The sequence below is a fragment of the Notolepis coatsorum genome (genome assembly GCF_963971535.1).
Source record: "Notolepis coatsorum genome assembly, chromosome: 6".
NCBI lineage: Eukaryota > Metazoa > Chordata > Actinopteri > Aulopiformes > Paralepididae > Notolepis > Notolepis coatsorum.
The window spans coordinates 184,673,629-184,694,714 of NC_140170.1; the positions used below are offsets into that span (position 1 = coordinate 184,673,629).

Sequence of the window (21,086 nt, forward strand, 5' to 3'; positions counted from 1 at the left end):
AACATGTTTAGCTACAGAGGAACAGTAGAACACGTTTAGCTACAGAGGAACAGTAGAACATGTTTAGCTACAGAGGAACAGTAGAACATGTTAAGCTACAGAGGAACAGTAGAACATGTTAAGCTACAGAGGAACAGTAGAACACGTTTAGCTACAGAGGAACAGTAGAACACGTTTAGCTACAGAGGAACAGTAGAACATGTTTAGTTACAGAGGAACAGTAGAACATGTTTAGCTACAGAGGAACAGTAGAACATGTTTAGCTACAGAGGAACAGTAGAACATGTTTAGCTACAGAGGAACAGTAGAACATGTTTAGTTACAGAGGAACAGTAGAACATGTTTAGCTACAGAGGAACAGTAGAACATGTTTAGCTACAGAGGAACAGTAGAACACGGCTACAGAGGAACAGTAGAACATGTTTAGCTACAGAGGAACAGTAGAACATGTTTAGCTACAGAGGAACAGTAGAACATGTTTAGCTACAGAGGAACAGTAGAACATGTTTAGTTACAGAGGAACAGTAGAACATGTTTAGTTACAGAGGAACAGTAGAACATGTTTAGCTACAGAGGAACAGTAGAACATGTTTAGCTACAGAGGAACAGTAGAACATGTTTAGCTACAGAGGAACAGTAGAACATGTTTAGCTACAGAGGAACAGTAGAACATGTTTAGCTACAGAGGAACAGTAGAACACGTTTAGCTACAGAGGAACAGTAGAACATGTTTAGCTACAGAGGAACAGTAGAACACGTTTAGCTACAGAGGAACAGTAGAACATGTTTAGCTACAGAGGAACAGTAGAACATGTTTAGCTACAGAGGAACAGTAGAACATGTTTAGCTACAGAGGAACAGTAGAACATGTTTAGCTACAGAGGAACAGTAGAACATGTTTAGTTACAGAGGAACAGTAGAACACGTTTAGTTACAGAGGAACAGTAGAACACGTTTAGCTACAGAGGAACAGTAGAACACGTTTAGCTACAGAGGAACAGTAGAACACGTTTAGCTACAGAGGAACAGTAGAACATGTTTAGCTACAGAGGAACAGTAGAACATGTTTAACTACAGAGGAACAGTAGAACATGTTTAGTTACAGAGGAACAGTAGAACATGTTTAGTTACAGAGGAACAGTAGAACACGTTTAGCTACAGAGGAACAGTAGAACACGTTTAGCTACAGAGGAACAGTAGAACATGTTTAGCTACAGAGGAACAGTAGAACATGTTTAGCTACAGAGGAACAGTAGAACATGTTTAGTTACAGAGGAACAGTAGAACATGTTTAGTTACAGAGGAACAGTAGAACATGTTTAGCTACAGAGGAACAGTAGAACACGTTTAGCTACAGAGGAACAGTAGAACATGTTTAGCTACAGAGGAACAGTAGAACACGTTTAGTTACAGAGGAACAGTAGAACACGTTTAGCTACAGAGGAACAGTAGAACATGTTTAGTTACAGAGGAACAGTAGAACATGTTTAGTTACAGAGGAACAGTAGAACACGTTTAGCTACAGAGGAACAGTAGAACACGTTTAGTTACAGAGGAACAGTAGAACATGTTTAGCTACAGAGGAACAGTAGAACATGTTTAGCTACAGAGGAACAGTAGAACATGTTTAGCTACAGAGGAACAGTAGAACATGTTTAGTTACAGAGGAACAGTAGAACATGTTTAGTTACAGAGGAACAGTAGAACATGTTTAGTTACAGAGGAACAGTAGAACATGTTTAGTTACAGAGGAACAGTAGAACATGTTTAGCTACAGAGGAACAGTAGAACATGTTTAGCTACAGAGGAACAGTAGAACATGTTTAGTTACAGAGGAACAGTAGAACATGTTTAGCTACAGAGGAACAGTGAAAATGTTTAGTTACAGAGGAACAGTAGAACATGTTTAGCTACAGAGGAACAGTGGAACATGTTTAGCTACAGAGGAACAGTAGAACATGTTTAGTTACAGAGGAACAGTAGAACATGTTTAGCTACAGAGGAACAGTAGAACACGTTTAGCTACAGAGGAACAGTAGAACACGTTTAGCTACAGAGGAACAGTAGAACACGTTTAGCTACAGAGGAACAGTAGAACACGTTTAGCTACAGAGGAACAGTAGAACACGCTTAGCTACAGAGGAACAGTAGAACACGTTTAGTTACAGAGGAACAGTAGAACACGTTTAGCTACAGAGGAACAGTAGAACACGTTTAGTTACAGAGGAACAGTAGAACACGTTTAGTTACAGAGGAACAGTAGAACATGTTTAGCTACAGAGGAACAGTAGAACACGTTTAGCTACAGAGGAACAGTAGAACACGTTTAGTTACAGAGGAACAGTAGAACATGTTTAGCTACAGAGGAACAGTAGAACACGTTTAGCTACAGAGGAACAGTAGAACATGTTTAGCTACAGAGGAACAGTAGAACACGTTTAGTTACAGAGGAACAGTAGAACATGTTTAGTTACAGAGGAACAGTAGAACATGTTTAGTTACAGAGGAACAGTAGAACATGTTTAGCTACAGAGGAACAGTAGAACATGTTTAGCTACAGAGGAACAGTAGAACATGTTTAGCTACAGAGGAACAGTAGAACACGTTTAGCTACAGAGGAACAGTAGAACACGTTTAGCTACAGATGAACAGTAGAACACGTTTAGCTACAGAGGAACAGTAGAACACGTTTAGCTACAGAGGAACAGTAGAACACGTTTAGCTACAGAGGAACAGTAGAACACGTTTAGCTACAGAGGAACAGTAGAACACGTTTAGTTACAGAGGAACAGTAGAACATGTTTAGCTACAGAGGAACAGTAGAACATGTTTAGCTACAGAGGAACAGTAGAACACGTTTAGTTACAGAGGAACAGTAGAACACGTTTAGTTACAGAGGAACAGTAGAACATGTTTAGCTACAGAGGAACAGTAGAACACGTTTAGCTACAGAGGAACAGTAGAACATGTTTAGCTACAGAGGAACAGTAGAACACGTTTAGCTACAGAGGAACAGTAGAACACGTTTAGCTACAGAGGAACAGTAGAACATATTTAGCTACAGAGGAACAGTAGAACACGTTTAGTTACAGAGGAACAGTAGAACATGTTTAGCTACAGAGGAACAGTAGAACATGTTTAGCTACAGAGGAACAGTAGAACATGTTTAGCTACAGAGGAACAGTAGAACATGTTTAGCTACAGAGGAACAGTAGAACACGTTTAGTTACAGAGGAACAGTAGAACATGTTTAGTTACAGAGGAACAGTAGAACATGTTTAGCTACAGAGGAACAGTAGAACATGTTTAGTTACAGAGGAACAGTAGAACATGTTTAGCTACAGAGGAACAGTAGAACATGTTTAGCTACAGAGGAACAGTAGAACATGTTTAGCTACAGAGGAACAGTAGAACATGTTTAGCTACAGAGGAACAGTAGAACATGTTTAGCTACAGAGGAACAGTAGAACACGTTTAGCTACAGAGGAACAGTAGAACACGTTTAGCTACAGAGGAACAGTAGAACACGTTTAGATACAGAGGAACAGTAGAACACGTTTAGTTACAGAGGAACAGTAGAACACGTTTAGATACAGAGGAACAGTAGAACACGTTTAGTTACAGAGGAACAGTAGAACACGTTTAGTTACAGAGGAACAGTAGAACACGTTTAGCTACAGAGGAACAGTAGAACACGTTTAGTTACAGAGGAACAGTAGAACATGTTTAGTTACAGAGGAACAGTGGAACATGTTTAGCTACAGAGGAACAGTAGAACATGTTTAGCTACAGAGGAACAGTAGAACACGTTTAGCTACAGAGGAACAGTAGAACACGTTTAGTTACAGAGGAACAGTAGAACACGTTTAGTTACAGAGGAACAGTAGAACACGTTTAGCTACAGAGGAACAGTAGAACACGTTTAGTTACAGAGGAACAGTAGAACATGTTTAGCTACAGAGGAACAGTAGAACACGTTTAGCTACAGAGGAACAGTAGAACATGTTTAGTTACAGAGGAACAGTAGAACATGTTTAGCTACAGAGGAACAGTAGAACATGTTTAGCTACAGAGGAACAGTAGAACACGTTTAGCTACAGAGGAACAGTAGAACATGTTTAGCTACAGAGGAACAGTAGAACATGTTTAGCTACAGAGGAACAGTAGAACATGTTTAGCTACAGAGGAACAGTAGAACATGTTTAGCTACAGAGGAACAGTAGAACATGTTTAGTTACAGAGGAACAGTAGAACACGTTTAGTTACAGAGGAACAGTAGAACACGTTTAGTTACAGAGGAACAGTAGAACATGTTTAGCTACAGAGGAACAGTAGAACATGTTTAGTTACAGAGGAACAGTAGAACATGTTTAGTTACAGAGGAACAGTAGAACATGTTTAGTTACAGAGGAACAGTAGAACATGTTTAGCTACAGAGGAACAGTAGAACATGTTTAGTTACAGAGGAACAGTAGAACATGTTTAGTTACAGAGGAACAGTAGAACATGTTTAGCTACAGAGGAACAGTAGAACATGTTTAGCTACAGAGGAACAGTAGAACATGTTTAGCTACAGAGGAACAGTAGAACATGTTTACAGAGGAACAGTAGAACACGTTTAGCTACAGAGGAACAGTAGAACATGTTTAGTTACAGAGGAACAGTAGAACATGTTTAGCTACAGAGGAACAGTAGAACATGTTTAGTTACAGAGGAACAGTAGAACATGTTTAGCTACAGAGGAACAGTAGAACATGTTTAGCTACAGAGGAACAGTAGAACATGTTTAGCTACAGAGGAACAGTAGAACATGTTTAGCTACAGAGGAACAGTAGAACATGTTTAGCTACAGAGGAACAGTAGAACATGTTTAGTTACAGAGGAACAGTAGAACATGTTTAGCTACAGAGGAACAGTAGAACATGTTTAGCTACAGAGGAACAGTAGAACATGTTTAGCTACAGAGGAACAGTAGAACATGTTTAGCTACAGAGGAACAGTAGAACATGTTTAGCTACAGAGGAACAGTAGAACATGTTTAGCTACAGAGGAACAGTAGAACACGTTTAGCTACAGAGGAACAGTAGAACATGTTTAGTTACAGAGGAACAGTAGAACATGTTTAGCTACAGAGGAACAGTAGAACACGTTTAGCTACAGAGAAACAGTAGAACATGTTTAGTTACAGAGGAACAGTAGACCATGTTTAGCTACAGAGGAACAGTAGAACATGTTTAGCTACAGAGGAACAGTAGAACATGTTTAGCTACAGAGGAACAGTAGAACATGTTTAGCTACAGAGGAACAGTAGAACACGTTTAGCTACAGAGGAACAGTAGAACATGTTTAGCTACAGAGGAACAGTAGAACATGTTTAGCTACAGAGGAACAGTAGAACATGTTTAGCTACAGAGGAACAGTAGAACACGTTTAGTTACAGAGGAACAGTAGAACATGTTTAGCTACAGAGGAACAGTAGAACACGTTTAGCTACAGAGGAACAGTAGAACATGTTTAGTTACAGAGGAACAGTAGAACATGTTTAGCTACAGAGGAACAGTAGAACATGTTTAGCTACAGAGGAACAGTAGAACATGTTTAGCTACAGAGGAACAGTAGAACATGTTTAGTTACAGAGGAACAGTAGAACATGTTTAGCTACAGAGGAACAGTAGAACATGTTTAGTTACAGAGGAACAGTAGAACACGTTTAGTTACAGAGGAACAGTAGAACATGTTTAGCTACAGAGGAACAGTAGAACATGTTTAGTTACAGAGGAACAGTAGAACACGTTTAGCTACAGAGGAACAGTAGAACATGTTTAGTTACAGAGGAACAGTAGAACATGTTTAGCTACAGAGGAACAGTAGAACATGTTTAGCTACAGAGGAACAGTAGAACATGTTTAGCTACAGAGGAACAGTAGAACACGTTTAGCTACAGAGGAACAGTAGAACACGTTTAGCTACAGAGGAACAGTAGAACATGTTTAACTACAGAGGAACAGTAGAACACGTTTAGTTACAGAGGAACAGTAGAACATGTTTAGTTACAGAGGAACAGTAGAACATGTTTAGCTACAGAGGAACAGTAGAACATGTTTAGTTACAGAGGAACAGTAGAACATGTTTAGTTACAGAGGAACAGTAGAACATGTTTAGCTACAGAGGAACAGTAGAACACGTTTAGTTACAGAGGAACAGTAGAACACGTTTAGCTACAGAGGAACAGTAGAACACGTTTAGTTACAGAGGAACAGTAGAACATGTTTAGTTACAGAGGAACAGTAGAACATGTTTAGTTACAGAGGAACAGTAGAACATGTTTAACTACAGAGGAACAGTAGAACATGTTTAGCTACAGAGGAACAGTAGAACATGTTTAGCTACAGAGGAACAGTAGAACATGTTTAGCTACAGAGGAACAGTAGAACATGTTTAGCTACAGAGGAACAGTAGAACATGTTTAGTTACAGAGGAACAGTAGAACATGTTTAGTTACAGAGGAACAGTAGAACATGTTTAGCTACAGAGGAACAGTAGAACACGTTTAGCTACAGAGGAACAGTAGAACATGTTTAGCTACAGAGGAACAGTAGAACATGTTTAGGTACAGAGGAACAGTAGAACATGTTTAGCTACAGAGGAACAGTAGAACACGTTTAGCTACAGAGGAACAGTAGAACACGTTTAGCTACAGAGGAACAGTAGAACATGTTTAGCTACAGAGGAACAGTAGAACATGTTTAGTTACAGAGGAACAGTAGAACATGTTTAGCTACAGAGGAACAGTAGAACATGTTTAGTTACAGAGGAACAGTAGAACATGTTTAGCTACAGAGGAACAGTAGAACACGTTTAGCTACAGAGGAACAGTAGAACATGTTTAGCTACAGACAGTAGAACACGTTTAGCTACAGAGGAACAGTAGAACACGTTTAGTTACAGAGGAACAGTAGAACATGTTTAGTTACAGAGGAACAGTAGAACATGTTTAGCTACAGAGGAACAGTAGAACATGTTTAGTTACAGAGGAACAGTAGAACATGTTTAGTTACAGAGGAACAGTAGAACATGTTTAGCTACAGAGGAACAGTAGAACATGTTTAGTTACAGAGGAACAGTAGAACACGTTTAGCTACAGAGGAACAGTAGACCATGTTTAGCTACAGAGGAACAGTAGAACATGTTTAGCTACAGAGGAACAGTAGAACATGTTTAGCTACAGAGGAACAGTAGAACATGTTTAGTTACAGAGGAACAGTAGAACACGTTTAGCTACAGAGGAACAGTAGAACATGTTTAGCTACAGAGGAACAGTAGAACATGTTTAGTTACAGAGAAGCAGTAGAACATGTTTAGCTACAGAGGAACAGTAGAACATGTTTAGCTACAGAGGAACAGTAGAACACGTTTAGCTACAGAGGAACAGTAGAACATGTTTAGTTACAGAGGAACAGTAGAACACGTTTAGTTACAGAGGAACAGTAGAACATGTTTAGTTACAGAGGAACAGTAGAACATGTTTAGTTACAGAGGAACAGTAGAACATGTTTAGTTACAGAGGAACAGTAGAACATGTTTAGTTACAGAGGAACAGTAGAACATGTTTAGTTACAGAGGAACAGTAGAACATGTTTAGTTACAGAGGAACAGTAGAACATGTTTAGTTACAGAGAAGCAGCCAATCAATGAGGGAAGCTTGACACCATCCCATGGAGGATCCAGTACTAGAGATGTGTGTGTGTGTGTGTGTGTGTGTGTGTGTGTGTGTGTGTGTGTGTGTGTGTGTGCGTGTGTGTGCCTAAATATATATATACATACATATCTCAGGGTAGATCTCAGGGTAGATATTGGATTTCATGTATCAAACAAAAAGCATCATCATTGGACACAGCTGATATGCATGTTTTGGACTTTTAGTCAAATAGTTTTATCAACTTTCTTTTTTACACATACAGTACAGACATGTTGATAAACGAGACGTGTGTGTGTGTGTACGTGTGTGTGTTCATCTTCTCTCACTCAACCATTGGCCAATTCCCCTGCCGTCTCACCCCCCCCCCCCCCCACAGACTAACTAGCCACTCTACATTTCAGGGAATTGTTAAGAATTAAGTCCCATCTCCGCAGGGTGGAGAATTCCTTATAGGTGGAAAATAATGGGAGTAATTTAGCCTGGCATAGAGCCAACACACACACTGAACTAAAGACATTTTCTAAACAAAACACAATATTGTTTCAGTTAGTTCAATTTATTTTCACTTAGTTTTTATTTTTATTTCAGTAAATTATTGATTTAAAAAAAATTTAGTTCTAGTTTTAGTTTTAAATTTAGTTTTAGTTAACTATAATAACCTTGACACACACACACGCAATAGGAGAATGGAAAAAGTGTTGTTTTTCTGTGAAACCTAATCCCTCTCCACCCGGTCACTTCAAAGCTCAAGCGCTACAGAGGACCTAAACAGTAATTAAGCTGATATTAAATCTGACCCTATGACGGACACACTTCCCACTGTAATGTTGTACACACATTCTTTACTTCAGTGTAGTACTGAGAGTAAAATAATGTTGTTACTTTGCAGCCGTTAGCAGTAGGTTACCAGATCTGGGTAGTATTTACCAGATCTGGGTAGTATTTACCAGATCTGGGTAGTATTTACTAGATCTGGGTAGTATTTATCAGATCTGGGTAGTATTTACTAGATCTGGGTAGTATTCATCAGATCTGGGTAGTATTTATCAGATCTGGGTAGTATTTATCAGATCTGGGTAGTATTTACTAGATCTGGGTAGTATTTATCAGATCTGGGTAGTATTTACTAGATCTGGGTAGTATTTACTAGATCTGGGTAGTATTTACCAGATCTGGGTAGTATTTATCAGATCTGGGTAGTATTTATCAGATCTGGGTAGTATTTACTAGATCTGGGTAGTATTTATCAGATCTGGGTAGTATTTATCAGATCTGGGCAGTATTCATAACATCTGGGTAGTATTTATCAGATCTGTGTAGTATTTACTAGATCTGGGTAGTATTTACTAGATCTGGATAGTATTCATCAGATCTGGGCAGTATTCATAACATCTGGGTAGTATTTACTAGATCTGGGTAGTATTTATCAGATCTGGGTAGTATTTACTAGATCTGGGTAGTATTTATCAGATCTGGGTAGTATTTACTAGATCTGGGTAGTATTGATCAGATCTGGGTAGTATTTACTAGATCTGGGTAGTATTTATCAGATCTGGGTAGTATTTACTAGATCTGGGTCGTATTTACTAGATCTGGGTAGTATTTATCAGATCTGGGTAGTATTTACTAGATCTGGGTAGTATTTATCAGATCTGGGTAGTATTTACTAGATCTGGGTAGTATTTACTAGATCTGGGTAGTATTTATCAGATCTGGGTAGTATTTACTAGATCTGGGTAGTATTGATCAGATCTGGGTAGTATTTACTAGATCTGGGTAGTATTTATCAGATCTGGGTAGTATTTACTAGATCTGGGTAGTATTTATCAGATCTGGGTAGTATTTACTAGATCTGGGTAGTATTTATCAGATCTGGGTAGTATTTACTAGATCTGGGTAGTATTCATCAGATCTGGGTAGTATTTACTAGATCTGGGTAGTATTTATCAGATCTGGGTAGTATTCATCAGATCTGGGTACTAGTATTTATGCACATAATGATATCATGGATAAAACATACACCTGTCTCACCTGTTCAGAGATCCAGTGCAAATCAGGGGCCTCATTACAGAAAGTAATTCCTAACTGCTTGTCTTAGCTTATGTTTCAAAGATGGGACAAATCCAAATCCAATCTTCCTATTACAGAACCATTTCCTAAACTCAAGGCTATGTCCTAACCTATCTCGGGTCTCGTATCTTATCCGTTTCAATTTGTTTTAATCTTATCTTATCTTAACTGACTCATGGCTGTGTCCTGTCCTATCTCAGACCTTGTATCTTATCTTACCATATCGTTTCTCACTTAACTCTTAACTAACTCATATGGCTGGGTTAAAAAAAATAGATTTCCCGATTCTGAATCGATCTTCATTTGAATTAGCGATTATCGATTCATAAAATCCCAAGATCGATCTTAAAAAAAAAAAAAATAGTATAATAATATTTTTTTTTTATCCCCAAATTAGTCGTTATGCCAATTCCCTTCCTGGTCGTTGCGCGCATTGCCCCACTGTCGGTCTGGGGAGGGCGTAGACCAGGGGTCGGCAATTAAGTTTGGCCTCGGGATAGGCATTTTCCATTGGTTCTCCCAGCCCACGTGATCATTTCTAGCATTTCCATTTCCATTGGCTACAGTGACGACTGACGAGACATAGATAATGATTGTGGAAATACAACAAATCTACGAAACCACTCACTGAGACGTCACCCAGACGTGACGTATGCAAAAGCCAATATTCCAATAAAAAGTACATTCATGCAACCGCTTGAGAGGCAATTCTTAATGTAAACATTGATATTTTTAACAATGCAACATGTTAAGAGGGTTCTCCTTGAACCATTGAATCGGAATCTAATCGTTTTGGAAGATCAGTGGCGATACCCAGCCCTACTAACGCATGGCTGTGTCCTATCCTCAGACCTTATCTTAACTTAAGAAACCCTAACTAGAACTGTAAACTAAACTACACTACACTCCGGTCCGGTACTCGAGTACAAGTGAGAGTTACTCTCCGCTCCAGAGCTTATATTAAGCCCCTGTGACGCAGAATCTTTTCATTGTAAAGCTGCAATGGAAAGATTTCAAAACGGGCCTAATGAAATTATCACAGGACTTAAGGATGGGGGGGGGGGGGGGGGGGGTGGAGGAGAACAGAGGGGAAATGAAATGAATATCGCTGGAGGTCTAGCCCTGCTCTGTCTGGAGGTCTACCCCTGAATCTATCATGTATTATGTTTGTCTAATCTTGGGGAGGACAGGGAGGATTTGCTAGTATACTTTTTACATTATAGCCTAATGTAAATTTTTATATTACAGCCTAATGTACCTTTTTATATTATTATCTAATGTACCTTTTTACATTACAGCCTAATGTACCTTTTTATATGATTATCTAATGTACACTACCCACTAATAGTTGTCTAACCATATGTAGACACTTTACTCACGTCATGCTCGTTAACACTTTGAACGCCACTAGGGGGAGACGGCAAATCCCTCACCGTGCCAGCCTCTTAAGAGGCTGATTTAGCGAAAACACATGATTTCCGCGGATAGATTTCTATATTATATATTTTAGCTATGTGGAAATGGTTGGGCTCATTTGACAATATGCTAGTTGATGTACAATACGCCAAAAGCCGTTTGTTGATCCATGCCGTCGTTCGTTCACAATTCCACGCCAAAAAAGGTAAACACGAGCCCAAATTCAGCTGCATTTCCTCAAAGCCGAGATATGATCGTTTTGCTGCAGCAGCGCGAAATCATTTCCTCGTCTGAAACACATTGTCCAAGTGCAATAATGTCATGCACTGTACACACAACACTTAGTGGTGTTTATCATTCATGAAATGCAATGCATATATTATATAGAGATATTTGTATCGATCACGTTGTATGCCTATATGCATTTTTATAATAATGTGTAGCTGTATGCTTCAATTCCACACAATTACCGTACACATCTCTCGGCATACTAATATTACATATAGACATTTTCAAGGTAAATCAAAGATATGTATAGAAAACGCAGCAATTTAGCAAAACTGTGCATACGCTTCACATTCGATAAATGGGGGGGGGGGGGGGGGGGGGGTATATCATGATTGCATTTATTCCAAGTGCATAATGTCACACATTGTACACTATGCACTTGGAATAAATGCAATCATGATCAACCCCCCCCCCCCCCCCCCATTTATCGAATGTGAAGCGTTGTCATAAAGTAAAGTATAAAATATCCCTATATGCATTGCATTTCATAAATGCTAAAACACTAAACCACTTTGTGTTTTAGCATTTATGAAATGCAATGCATATAGGGATATTTTATACTTTACTTTATGACAACGCTTCACATTCGATAAATGGGGGGGGGTTGATCATGATTGCATTTATTCCAAGTGCATAATGTCACACATTGTACACTATGCACTTGGAATAAATGCAATCATGATCAACCCCCCCCCCCCCCCCCCCCCCATTTATCGAATGTGAAGCGTTGTCATAAAGTAAAGTATAAAATATCCCTATATGCATTGCATTTCATAAATGCTAAAACACTAAACCACTTCGTGTTTTACCATTCATGAAATACAATGCATATAGGGATATTTTTTATAGATTACGTTGCATGCCATATGAATTTTTATAATAATGTATATATATATTATATTGCTTCAATTTCACACAATTACTGTATATATCAGCATACTAATATGTCTTCACAGCTGTTCGTGATGAATTTACCTGCATATCATGGTGTAGTCGTCCACAGGTATTCTGACATGTAATGCATGATGCCTGAATTTTCCCCAAGGGGATCAATAAAGGAATATCTTATCTCATTTTTGCATTGCATTGTATTCTGTATATTATAATCTAAGACACACAAGTTATAAAAATCATTGCATTATAAGTATATAATACACACTTGACACTTGATGGAGGGGAAGAAATGTCTTTACTTCAGATAAGTAGTGATTGCATTAGCAAGTGCACCATGTGTTCAACAGATACTCAACACACATGTTGTAAAAAACACATTGCATAATAATGTTCTGTATATACACACTTGACACTTGAAGTGTACAATATTTATTCACCATTGGGTACGCCATGTAAAGTGCATTCACATTCATGTATATATATATTCAAGTCCATTCATTTTCGACCTGTCAAAATGGTCGCTGCACATGTAAAATATGTTTAGTGTTGACCTGACAAAATGGCAGATAACCATTATGTGTGTGCATCAGCACACATGTACATTTATAAAGGTATTGTGTTCAACCCATATCCTCTGCACACTATAAACACTTCTTCAGAGAAAAGCACCATTGGGTACGCCATGTAAAGTGCATTCACATTCATGCTAAAATATAAAAGCATAACGAACTATTTATAACACTTGAAGTGGACAATATGTGTTCACTTCAGGTAAGGCACACCGTGTAGTGCATTACAGTAGCAAAAACAACATACAATGTGTATATATTCAAGTCCATTCATTTTCGACCTGTCAAAATGGTCGCTGCACATGTAAAATATGTTTAGTGTTGACCTGACAAAATGGCAGATAACCATTATGTGTGTGCATCAGCACACATGTACATTTATAAAGGTATTGTGTTCAACCCATATCCTCTGCACACTATAAACACTTCTTCAGAGAAAAGCACCATTGGGTACGCCATGTAAAGTGCATTCACATTCATGCTAAAATATAAAAGCATAACGAACTATTTATAACACTTGAAGTGGACAATATGTGTTCACTTCAGGTAAGGCACACCGTGTAGTGCATTACAGTAGCAAAAACAACATACAATGTGTATATATTCAAGTCCATTCATTTTCGACCTGTCAAAATGGTCGCTGCACATGTAAAATATGTTTAGTGTTGACCTGACAAAATGGCAGATAACCATTATGTGTGTGCATCAGCACACATGTACATTTATAAAGGTATTGTGTTCAACCCATATCCTCTGCACACTATAAACACTTCTTCAGAGAAAAGCACCATTGGGTACGCCATGTAAAGTGCATTCACATTCATGCTAAAATATAAAAGCATAACGAACTATTTATAACACTTGAAGTGGACAATATGTGTTCACTTCAGGTAAGGCACACAGTGTAAAGTGCATTCACATATGTACATAGTGTGTTAGTTAGTAAAGTGAGCCATATGTACTCTGTGAAACTCTGTGAAAATAATCAGCAGCTAACACCAGGACACTGATGAACGGCATTGACAATATAGACCAACATTGCTACTCTGAAAGTGGACCAAGAATAGTGTTTCAAATATATCCATGTGCACAGTAAATTTTGCAGAGTAAATTTTACTCAAACTGAGTCCATTTGAGCCCAAATGGACTCAGTCTATGCTAATATTCTGGTCTGGCTGAAATAGCTCCTGGAATCGGTTGACAAGGTAATCTAGGACCGGGCGTACTTTGTACAGTTTATCAGCCTTGTCTGCTCTCTCGTTGTTGCTAAAATGTAGAAACCTCCAAATGACCTGGTATCTATTACGTGCCATTGTTTTGGAGAAATAGGCGCAATGGAAACATTTTAGAGTTGACCAGTACAGTTTGAGTAAAATGTACTCAGTTTGAGTAAAATATACTCAGCAAAATTTACTGTGTGCCAACACCTTTGTTCTGTACAACCAGTAATACCTATATTGTGAAATACTTACACTATTTACAAGACACTATACAATATACTACACACCCTCAATAACCCTACGCTCTGCATCGTCTGGCCGCCTCAGACACACATTGTTACTCAGCTGATAGAGTTGTGCCCGTCCTGATGACTTGTCGTACAGAACCTGTAAGTCACTTTGGATAAAAGTGTCAGCTAAATGACTAAATGTATACACTCATATATCATAACACATACTACGGGGAAGTACGCACCCATCCATATATATATTTCATGGAGAGTGTTTCCACTCTTAGCACACAAAGAGAGTTTATGCTAGCGATAATGCTCAGCTAGCATAATCTCTCTTTGTGTGGTAGGGTGTGAAACACTCTTGATGTAGGGGGACTCCACACTTCGAGCAGTATGATCTGGTTTCCCGCCTAATGCCTTTTTTTTTACAGACCCGGCACTCTCTCGTGGGATGCGTCTTTTTTGGGGTGGGTGGGTACTTCTCCATAACATGATTTTTTAGCTTGCCATCCAACCTGTAGTGTGGATCTGTCTTTTGGGCCCTGGAAGCTCCCTCCCACCTCACACCCCCCACCCCCCCACCTGCGGCACCTGCCTCTGCCTCATCTGCCTCACCTGCGGCACGTGCGGCACTGGCCACTGTGCGAGCTAAAGCGGCTGCATCTGCCTCATCACACAAGTCAGCGATGACTTGTATTTGAAACTGCATGAGTGACTTGTGCGGTCCTGTTGGCTGTCTGACTCTGTACAGAACATAGGCATTGTTCATGGCTATTTGAAGCAAATATACTACGAACTTCTTGGTCCACTTTGCAGTCTTCCTAATGAACGGATAGTACGAAATGTGTTGATCTAACTTGTCGACTCCGTTCATGCACACGTTATACGTGAGCACGCAGTCTGGCTTCAATGCCGGTACCTTAGTCCTATGACCCTTCTTCCAGACGAGTGTTTCGATTAGAGTGCCATGGTGAAAGCTGCTGATCATTTTGACAATCCGCTTGTCTCTCCAGGCGATAACCATGACCCGATTGTTGTGCAGGGTCATGGTCTCGCCCACCGGCAGCTCAACATTGGTTACACGCTTTATCTGCGCCGGTTCTCCCCGGTGCATCCTCAAGGTACCGCATATGTGGGTCCTCAACTGTAGGAGTATGTCAGACAAGGCCACTGAGTTATAGAAATTATCCATGTACAAGAAATAGCCATTGTTTGACAGACGTCCTAGGAGCCCAACAACCGTGTCCTTGAGGGGTACATAGTCCCCACAAAATGGTCGCAGTGAAAAGCAGTAACCAGTGTGAGAATCACAGAGCACATATGACCTGATCCCATATTTGGTGGGCTTCAGGGGGCTGTACACTCTGAAGTTTAGTTTGCCACGCCAGGCCAGCATCCCCTCATCTATGCTAATATTCTTGTCTGGCTGAAATAGCTCCCGGAATCGGTTGACAAGGTAGTCAAGGACCGGGCGTACTTTATACATTTTATCAGACTTGTCTGCTGTCTCGTTGTTGCTAAAATGTAGAAACCTCCAAATGACCTGGTATCTATTACGTGCCATTGTTTTGGAGAAATAGGCGCAATGGAAAAACTTTAGAGTTGACCAGTACATATATAATTGCGGCTTCCGATCTATCCCCGTTAGGAATAGTATACCTAAGAACTTCCACAATTCTGCAAGGGTGACAGCCGTCCAACTGCGTAGCCTGTTACTCTGCCTGTTGGGATCAATGACGGCCATTGTTTGGTCAGCATACAAGTTTGTTTCCTGTACAATGCCACCCATGAGTTCATCAGTGAGGAACAGCCGCAGAAAGGCAAGGGGCTTGGTCGATGTGATGGTGGCCGCATCATGTAGTGGTCCTGGCTCTGCGTCAAATGTAAATTTCAGTGGCACAAAACTGTCTGTACCTTTGATCCACTCATCGCTCCCACCAGCAGCTGTGCTTTTACGGCCTCGGCCTCGACCTCTGCCTCTGCCCCGACCTCTGCCCCGGCCTCGACCTTTGCCTGTAAATTATGAGATTACAATAACTAACTGGTATACTACAATGCACTGTAGACACATTCATATAATACATATTTAGAAACTTGTGTGAGTGAATGAGTCAGTGTGAGATAGTGATCAAAACTCACCCCGCTGCTTAGCGTGTACATCCTCTTCTTCAGAAGAATCTGTATCTGCCTCAGCAGCTGGTCCTGCTTTCGCTGAAGCAGAAGCTGAAATAACAAGGGACGTCAGCTTTGTCACAATGCATGAGAGAGAAAGAGAGAGAGATAGAGAGAGAGAGATATATACACACCTATCGGAGGTGTGCATGGTCTCCTTGCTGTACGGATGGCAACTTCGACATCGGAGTCAACGTCCTCCATGTCATCGATTGCGCCGTCTGCAATCTCCTCCACAGAGTCTGTGTCAGAATCTGCAATAAAAAAACAGTAAAGTCAGATTGGGGATTACATGCAACATCAAAAGACAAGTTCACGATTCAAGATAGAGAGAGAGAGAGAGAGAGAGAGAGAGAGAGAGAGTGCAGGGGTGGGGGGTGGTGGGGGGTGGGGAACTAACACCTACAGGTATATGCCCAGCAGATAGAGAGAGAGAGAGAGAGAGAGAGAGAGAGAGTGCAGGGGTGGGGGGTGGTGGGGGGTGGGGAACTAACACCTACAGGTATATGCCCAGCAGATAGAGAGAGAGAGAGAGAGAGAGAGAGTGCAGGGGTGGGGGGTGGTGGGGGGTGGGGAACTAACACCTACAGGTATATGCCCAGCAGATAGAGAGAGAGAGAGAGAGAGAGAGTGCAGGGGTGGGGGGTGGGGAACTAACACCTACAGGTATATGCCCAGCAGATAGAGAGAGAGAGAGAGAGAGAGAGAGAGAGAGAGAGAGAGAGAGAGAGAGAGTGAGTGCAGGGGTGGGGGGGTGGGGAACTAACACCTACAGGCTGCATGTATATGCCAGAGAGAGAGAGAGAGAGAGAGAGAGAGAGAGAGAGAGAGAGAGAGAGAGAGAGAGAGAGAGAGAGAGAGAGAGAGAGAGAGAGAGAGAGAGAGAGAGAGAGCAGGTGGGGATGGGGGGTTACTAACTAACATGCCCCACATACATAAACAATTGAGCCATGCATGAGACATCAAAGCACATCAAAAGACAATCGCTACTTCAATCACTGCAATTTACCATGCTGCATTGAGATCAAAGACCACGTGGCGATATCATGCATGCAGTCACAAAACATTCTGAAATCAAATTGTAATTTGATATGCATGAACTTACCAATTCTTCGATTGTACGGCCAAATACCCTCCACTTCTTGCATGGGTTCATCATCGTCCTCCATGTCTTCCATGTCCATTCTGCCCGGACCTATAAAGATATATAATAAATCACAGTTAGCATCAATGGTCAAACATTCAATCATGGACCCATATCTAGGCCGTGCACTTTGCTTTTCATGACATTGACTAAACACATGCATATATTCGCGTTACTGTGTATATACCCCGCGTTACAGACGCAATATAGCGACACAATAATAATAATTCATTGATTTTTATAGCACTTTTCAAAGACCCACATTCGCTGATCATATACATACGCTGCACATGCATGCTTTAGCTTGCAATGTATCTACAAACATTCGATCATACGAGATACATTCACGCACATGGATTCAATAAACACATGCATATATATATATATATATATATATATGTATTCGAGTTACACATGCCTTGAATTGACCATTTATTGAATTGAAATTACCTGGCATCCACTCGTCATTATCATCAGCGATGTCGATATCAGACTCGTCCGTGGTGTGGGAGGACGGCGGCGACACATGCCGGGTCTTCGCAACCCGCTTCATTGTTGCTCTGACCGGGAGTGGCGCGATCGTTACCGGAGAACTGATCGGTGCCGGCCTCACCTGAGGAGGAGGTGCACGGCTTGTCCCAGCGACAGCTGCGGTAACCAGGGCCCTGACCCGCTTCTTTGTTGCTCTGACCGGGAGCGGCGCGATCGTTACCGGAGAGCCGGTGGCAGCGGCCACGACTGGAGCACTGATCGGTACCGGCGGAGGTGCACGGCTCGTCCCAGCGGCAGCTGGTGGAACCGGGGCCTGGGTGAACGGCAGTGTGGTCTGGACGTATCGGTCCGGGAGTTTGCCTCGCCTTACCGACTTCCTCGTTCTCCTCATTGTGAATACCTACTCTCAACTATTACTATGAAAACGGCTATGAAAATCTACTAACTAGTGTTACTAAAACACGGACTAAGCACTTATCTAAAAGTGCTGTACTTGCTACAGTACTGCAACTAATATTACCTGGTACTACAAAAGAAAATAAGTATTACAAAATGAAGAAAATATATTATCAATCACTACTACTACTAGAAATACTATCACTACTACTATAAATGCTAAATGCTCAAAATCAAATCAAATCAAAACGCTAATCTCTCTATCTATCTATCTATCTATCTATCTATCTCTCTCTCTCTCTCTCTCTCTCTCTCTCTCTCTCTCTCTCTCTCTCTCGATCTCTCTCAATGATAACTGTATTCACAAAATCCGAAGACGCACTGAGCTCACGCTGGGTGTGTTTAGGTTAAATATCAGGTGGGCAGGTCAAGATCGTCACGATCTTTACTATCGACCAATCACAGCAGAGATCCATCATCCTTATAATAATGCAGGTAGATTGACTGATAACATTATACATGTGTTACAACATAGGGCTCTACTGCCACCTGGCGGAATCGAGCGAAGTTGCATGTCTAGACGTTCAGAAATGTGGTAGCAAGATGGCCGCCGATGTCTAGTTCACAAAAAAAAAAAAAAAATAAAAATAAAAAAAATCCGTGAAATCTCGTGAGTGGCATGCAACCACCATAAAAAAACCCCGAGAAATCTCGTGAGTGGCACTCAAAGTGTTAATAACTAGCACAACTGCTGTGAAGACTGTATGCTAGTATGTCTGTTCTCAACAGTAGCATTGGTGACATTTAAACATCTGGGCCATTTCTAAATATAATTTATTCAACACATATAGGCTACAGAGCATTGATGGGGGCTGCATACCATTCATATAGGCTACATAGCATTGATGGAGGCTACATAGCATTCATAGAGGATACAGATCATTCATAGAGGCTACATAGCATTGATGGAGGCTACATAGCATTCATAGAGGATACAGATCATTCATAGAGGCTACATAGCATTCCTAGATGTTACATAGCATTGATGGAGGCTACATAACATTGATAGAGGCTACACATAGCATTCATATAGGCTACATAGCGTTCATAGAGGCTACAGAGCGTTCATAGAGGCTACATAGCATTCATAGAGGCTACAGAGTGTTCACAGAGGCTACAGAGCATTCATAGAGGCTACATAGCATTGATGGAGGCTACATAACATTGATGGAGGCTACATAGCATTAATATAGGCTACATGGTGTCCATAGAGGCTACAGCGCAGTCATATAGGCTACATAGCATTCCTAGAGGATACAGAACATTCATAGATGCTACATAGCATTCATAGAGGCTACAGAGTGTTCACAGAGGCTACAGAGCGTTCATAGAGGCTGCATAACATTGATGGAGGCTACATAGCAGTCACTTAGGCTACAGAGCAGTCATAGAGGCTACAGAGCTTTCACATAGGATACAGAGCATTCATAGAGGGTACAGAGCATTTGTAACAGTATATTTCATATAAATTATGAAGATATACCCACATTTGCTCCATCACTTCCATTCAACCGAGGCAGCAAAGCTATACTTCCACTCAATGGTTCTTTCCCACATTACATACTGTTTGATAACCTGGTCCAATTCACATTCCACCATTCTGAAACCACTTCAATCACTATACAAACAAGCAATAAAAATTCTAGACAAGAAACCATTCAGGTACCATCACTGTCGCATTCTAAAAAAAAATATAATCTACTCAGTTGGGAAAACCTGATTCTCTATCAAAACGTCTGTCTAGTTTTTAAAATCAAGTGTGGATTGGCTCCTCCTCCTTTGTCCGGTTTCATCAACCTCAAGTCTGCCTCAACCAGGAACACTAGAGGTGCGGCAAGGGGGGACTGTACAATCCCTTTAAAAAAAAGTGCATTTGGCCAGGCCGTCTTTTCATTTAGAGCATCCCACCAATGGAACTCAATACCTCAAACAATTAGAGTGTCCAGATCATATCACTCATTCAAGTGCAGGGTTAAGGAATGGCTCATTGAAAACCAGCATTGTCAACACTGAGGTGTGTGTGTGTGTGTGTGTGTGTGGATAATGGTGCGTTTGTCTATGTCTGGGTCTTCTATGATGTGCTCTGTCCTTGTGCCCATGACTGTATTGTGCCCTGTATCCCTATCGTATGTTCTATGTGCTTTTGTTGTGTTTTTATTCTAATGTTATTTATCTTGATTTTATTCTGTTTCTATTGCTAACCCTTTTTTACACAGGATTTTAGCCTGTACCTTCTGGCAGGGGGACTGCCAATGGAAATTAGCCTTTTGGCTAAAATTGGGTGCAGTTACGTTTTTAAAATGTTTTATTAATGTATGCTGTCCCCCTTGAACAAATAAAGTAAACCCAAATCACGCCTGGGAGAAGTTCTGCTGCCCGTGTCGCCTACACTAAGCTACATCTGTCTTGCTCCGTTTGCGTCTTTCCTTTGAA

The 21,086-nt window shown here is 40.6% G+C and overlaps 2 protein-coding genes across 2 annotated transcripts in view; both read right to left on the reverse strand.

Annotated features, from left to right (window-relative positions):
• Positions 1-21,086, reverse strand: part of iars1 (isoleucyl-tRNA synthetase 1) — a 202,370-nt gene that overhangs the window by 28,407 nt on the left and 152,877 nt on the right. The window lies entirely within an intron of this gene.
• On the reverse strand, positions 15,457-18,588 carry LOC311230729 (uncharacterized protein; the record flags this gene model as incomplete). Its single annotated transcript, XM_084317088.1, has 6 exons — positions 15,457-15,533; positions 16,304-16,402; positions 16,529-16,612; positions 16,696-16,815; positions 17,667-17,756; positions 18,156-18,588. The coding sequence occupies 6 exons, from the start codon at positions 18,586-18,588 to the stop codon at positions 15,457-15,459; spliced, it is 903 nt and encodes a 300-aa protein (XP_084173214.1).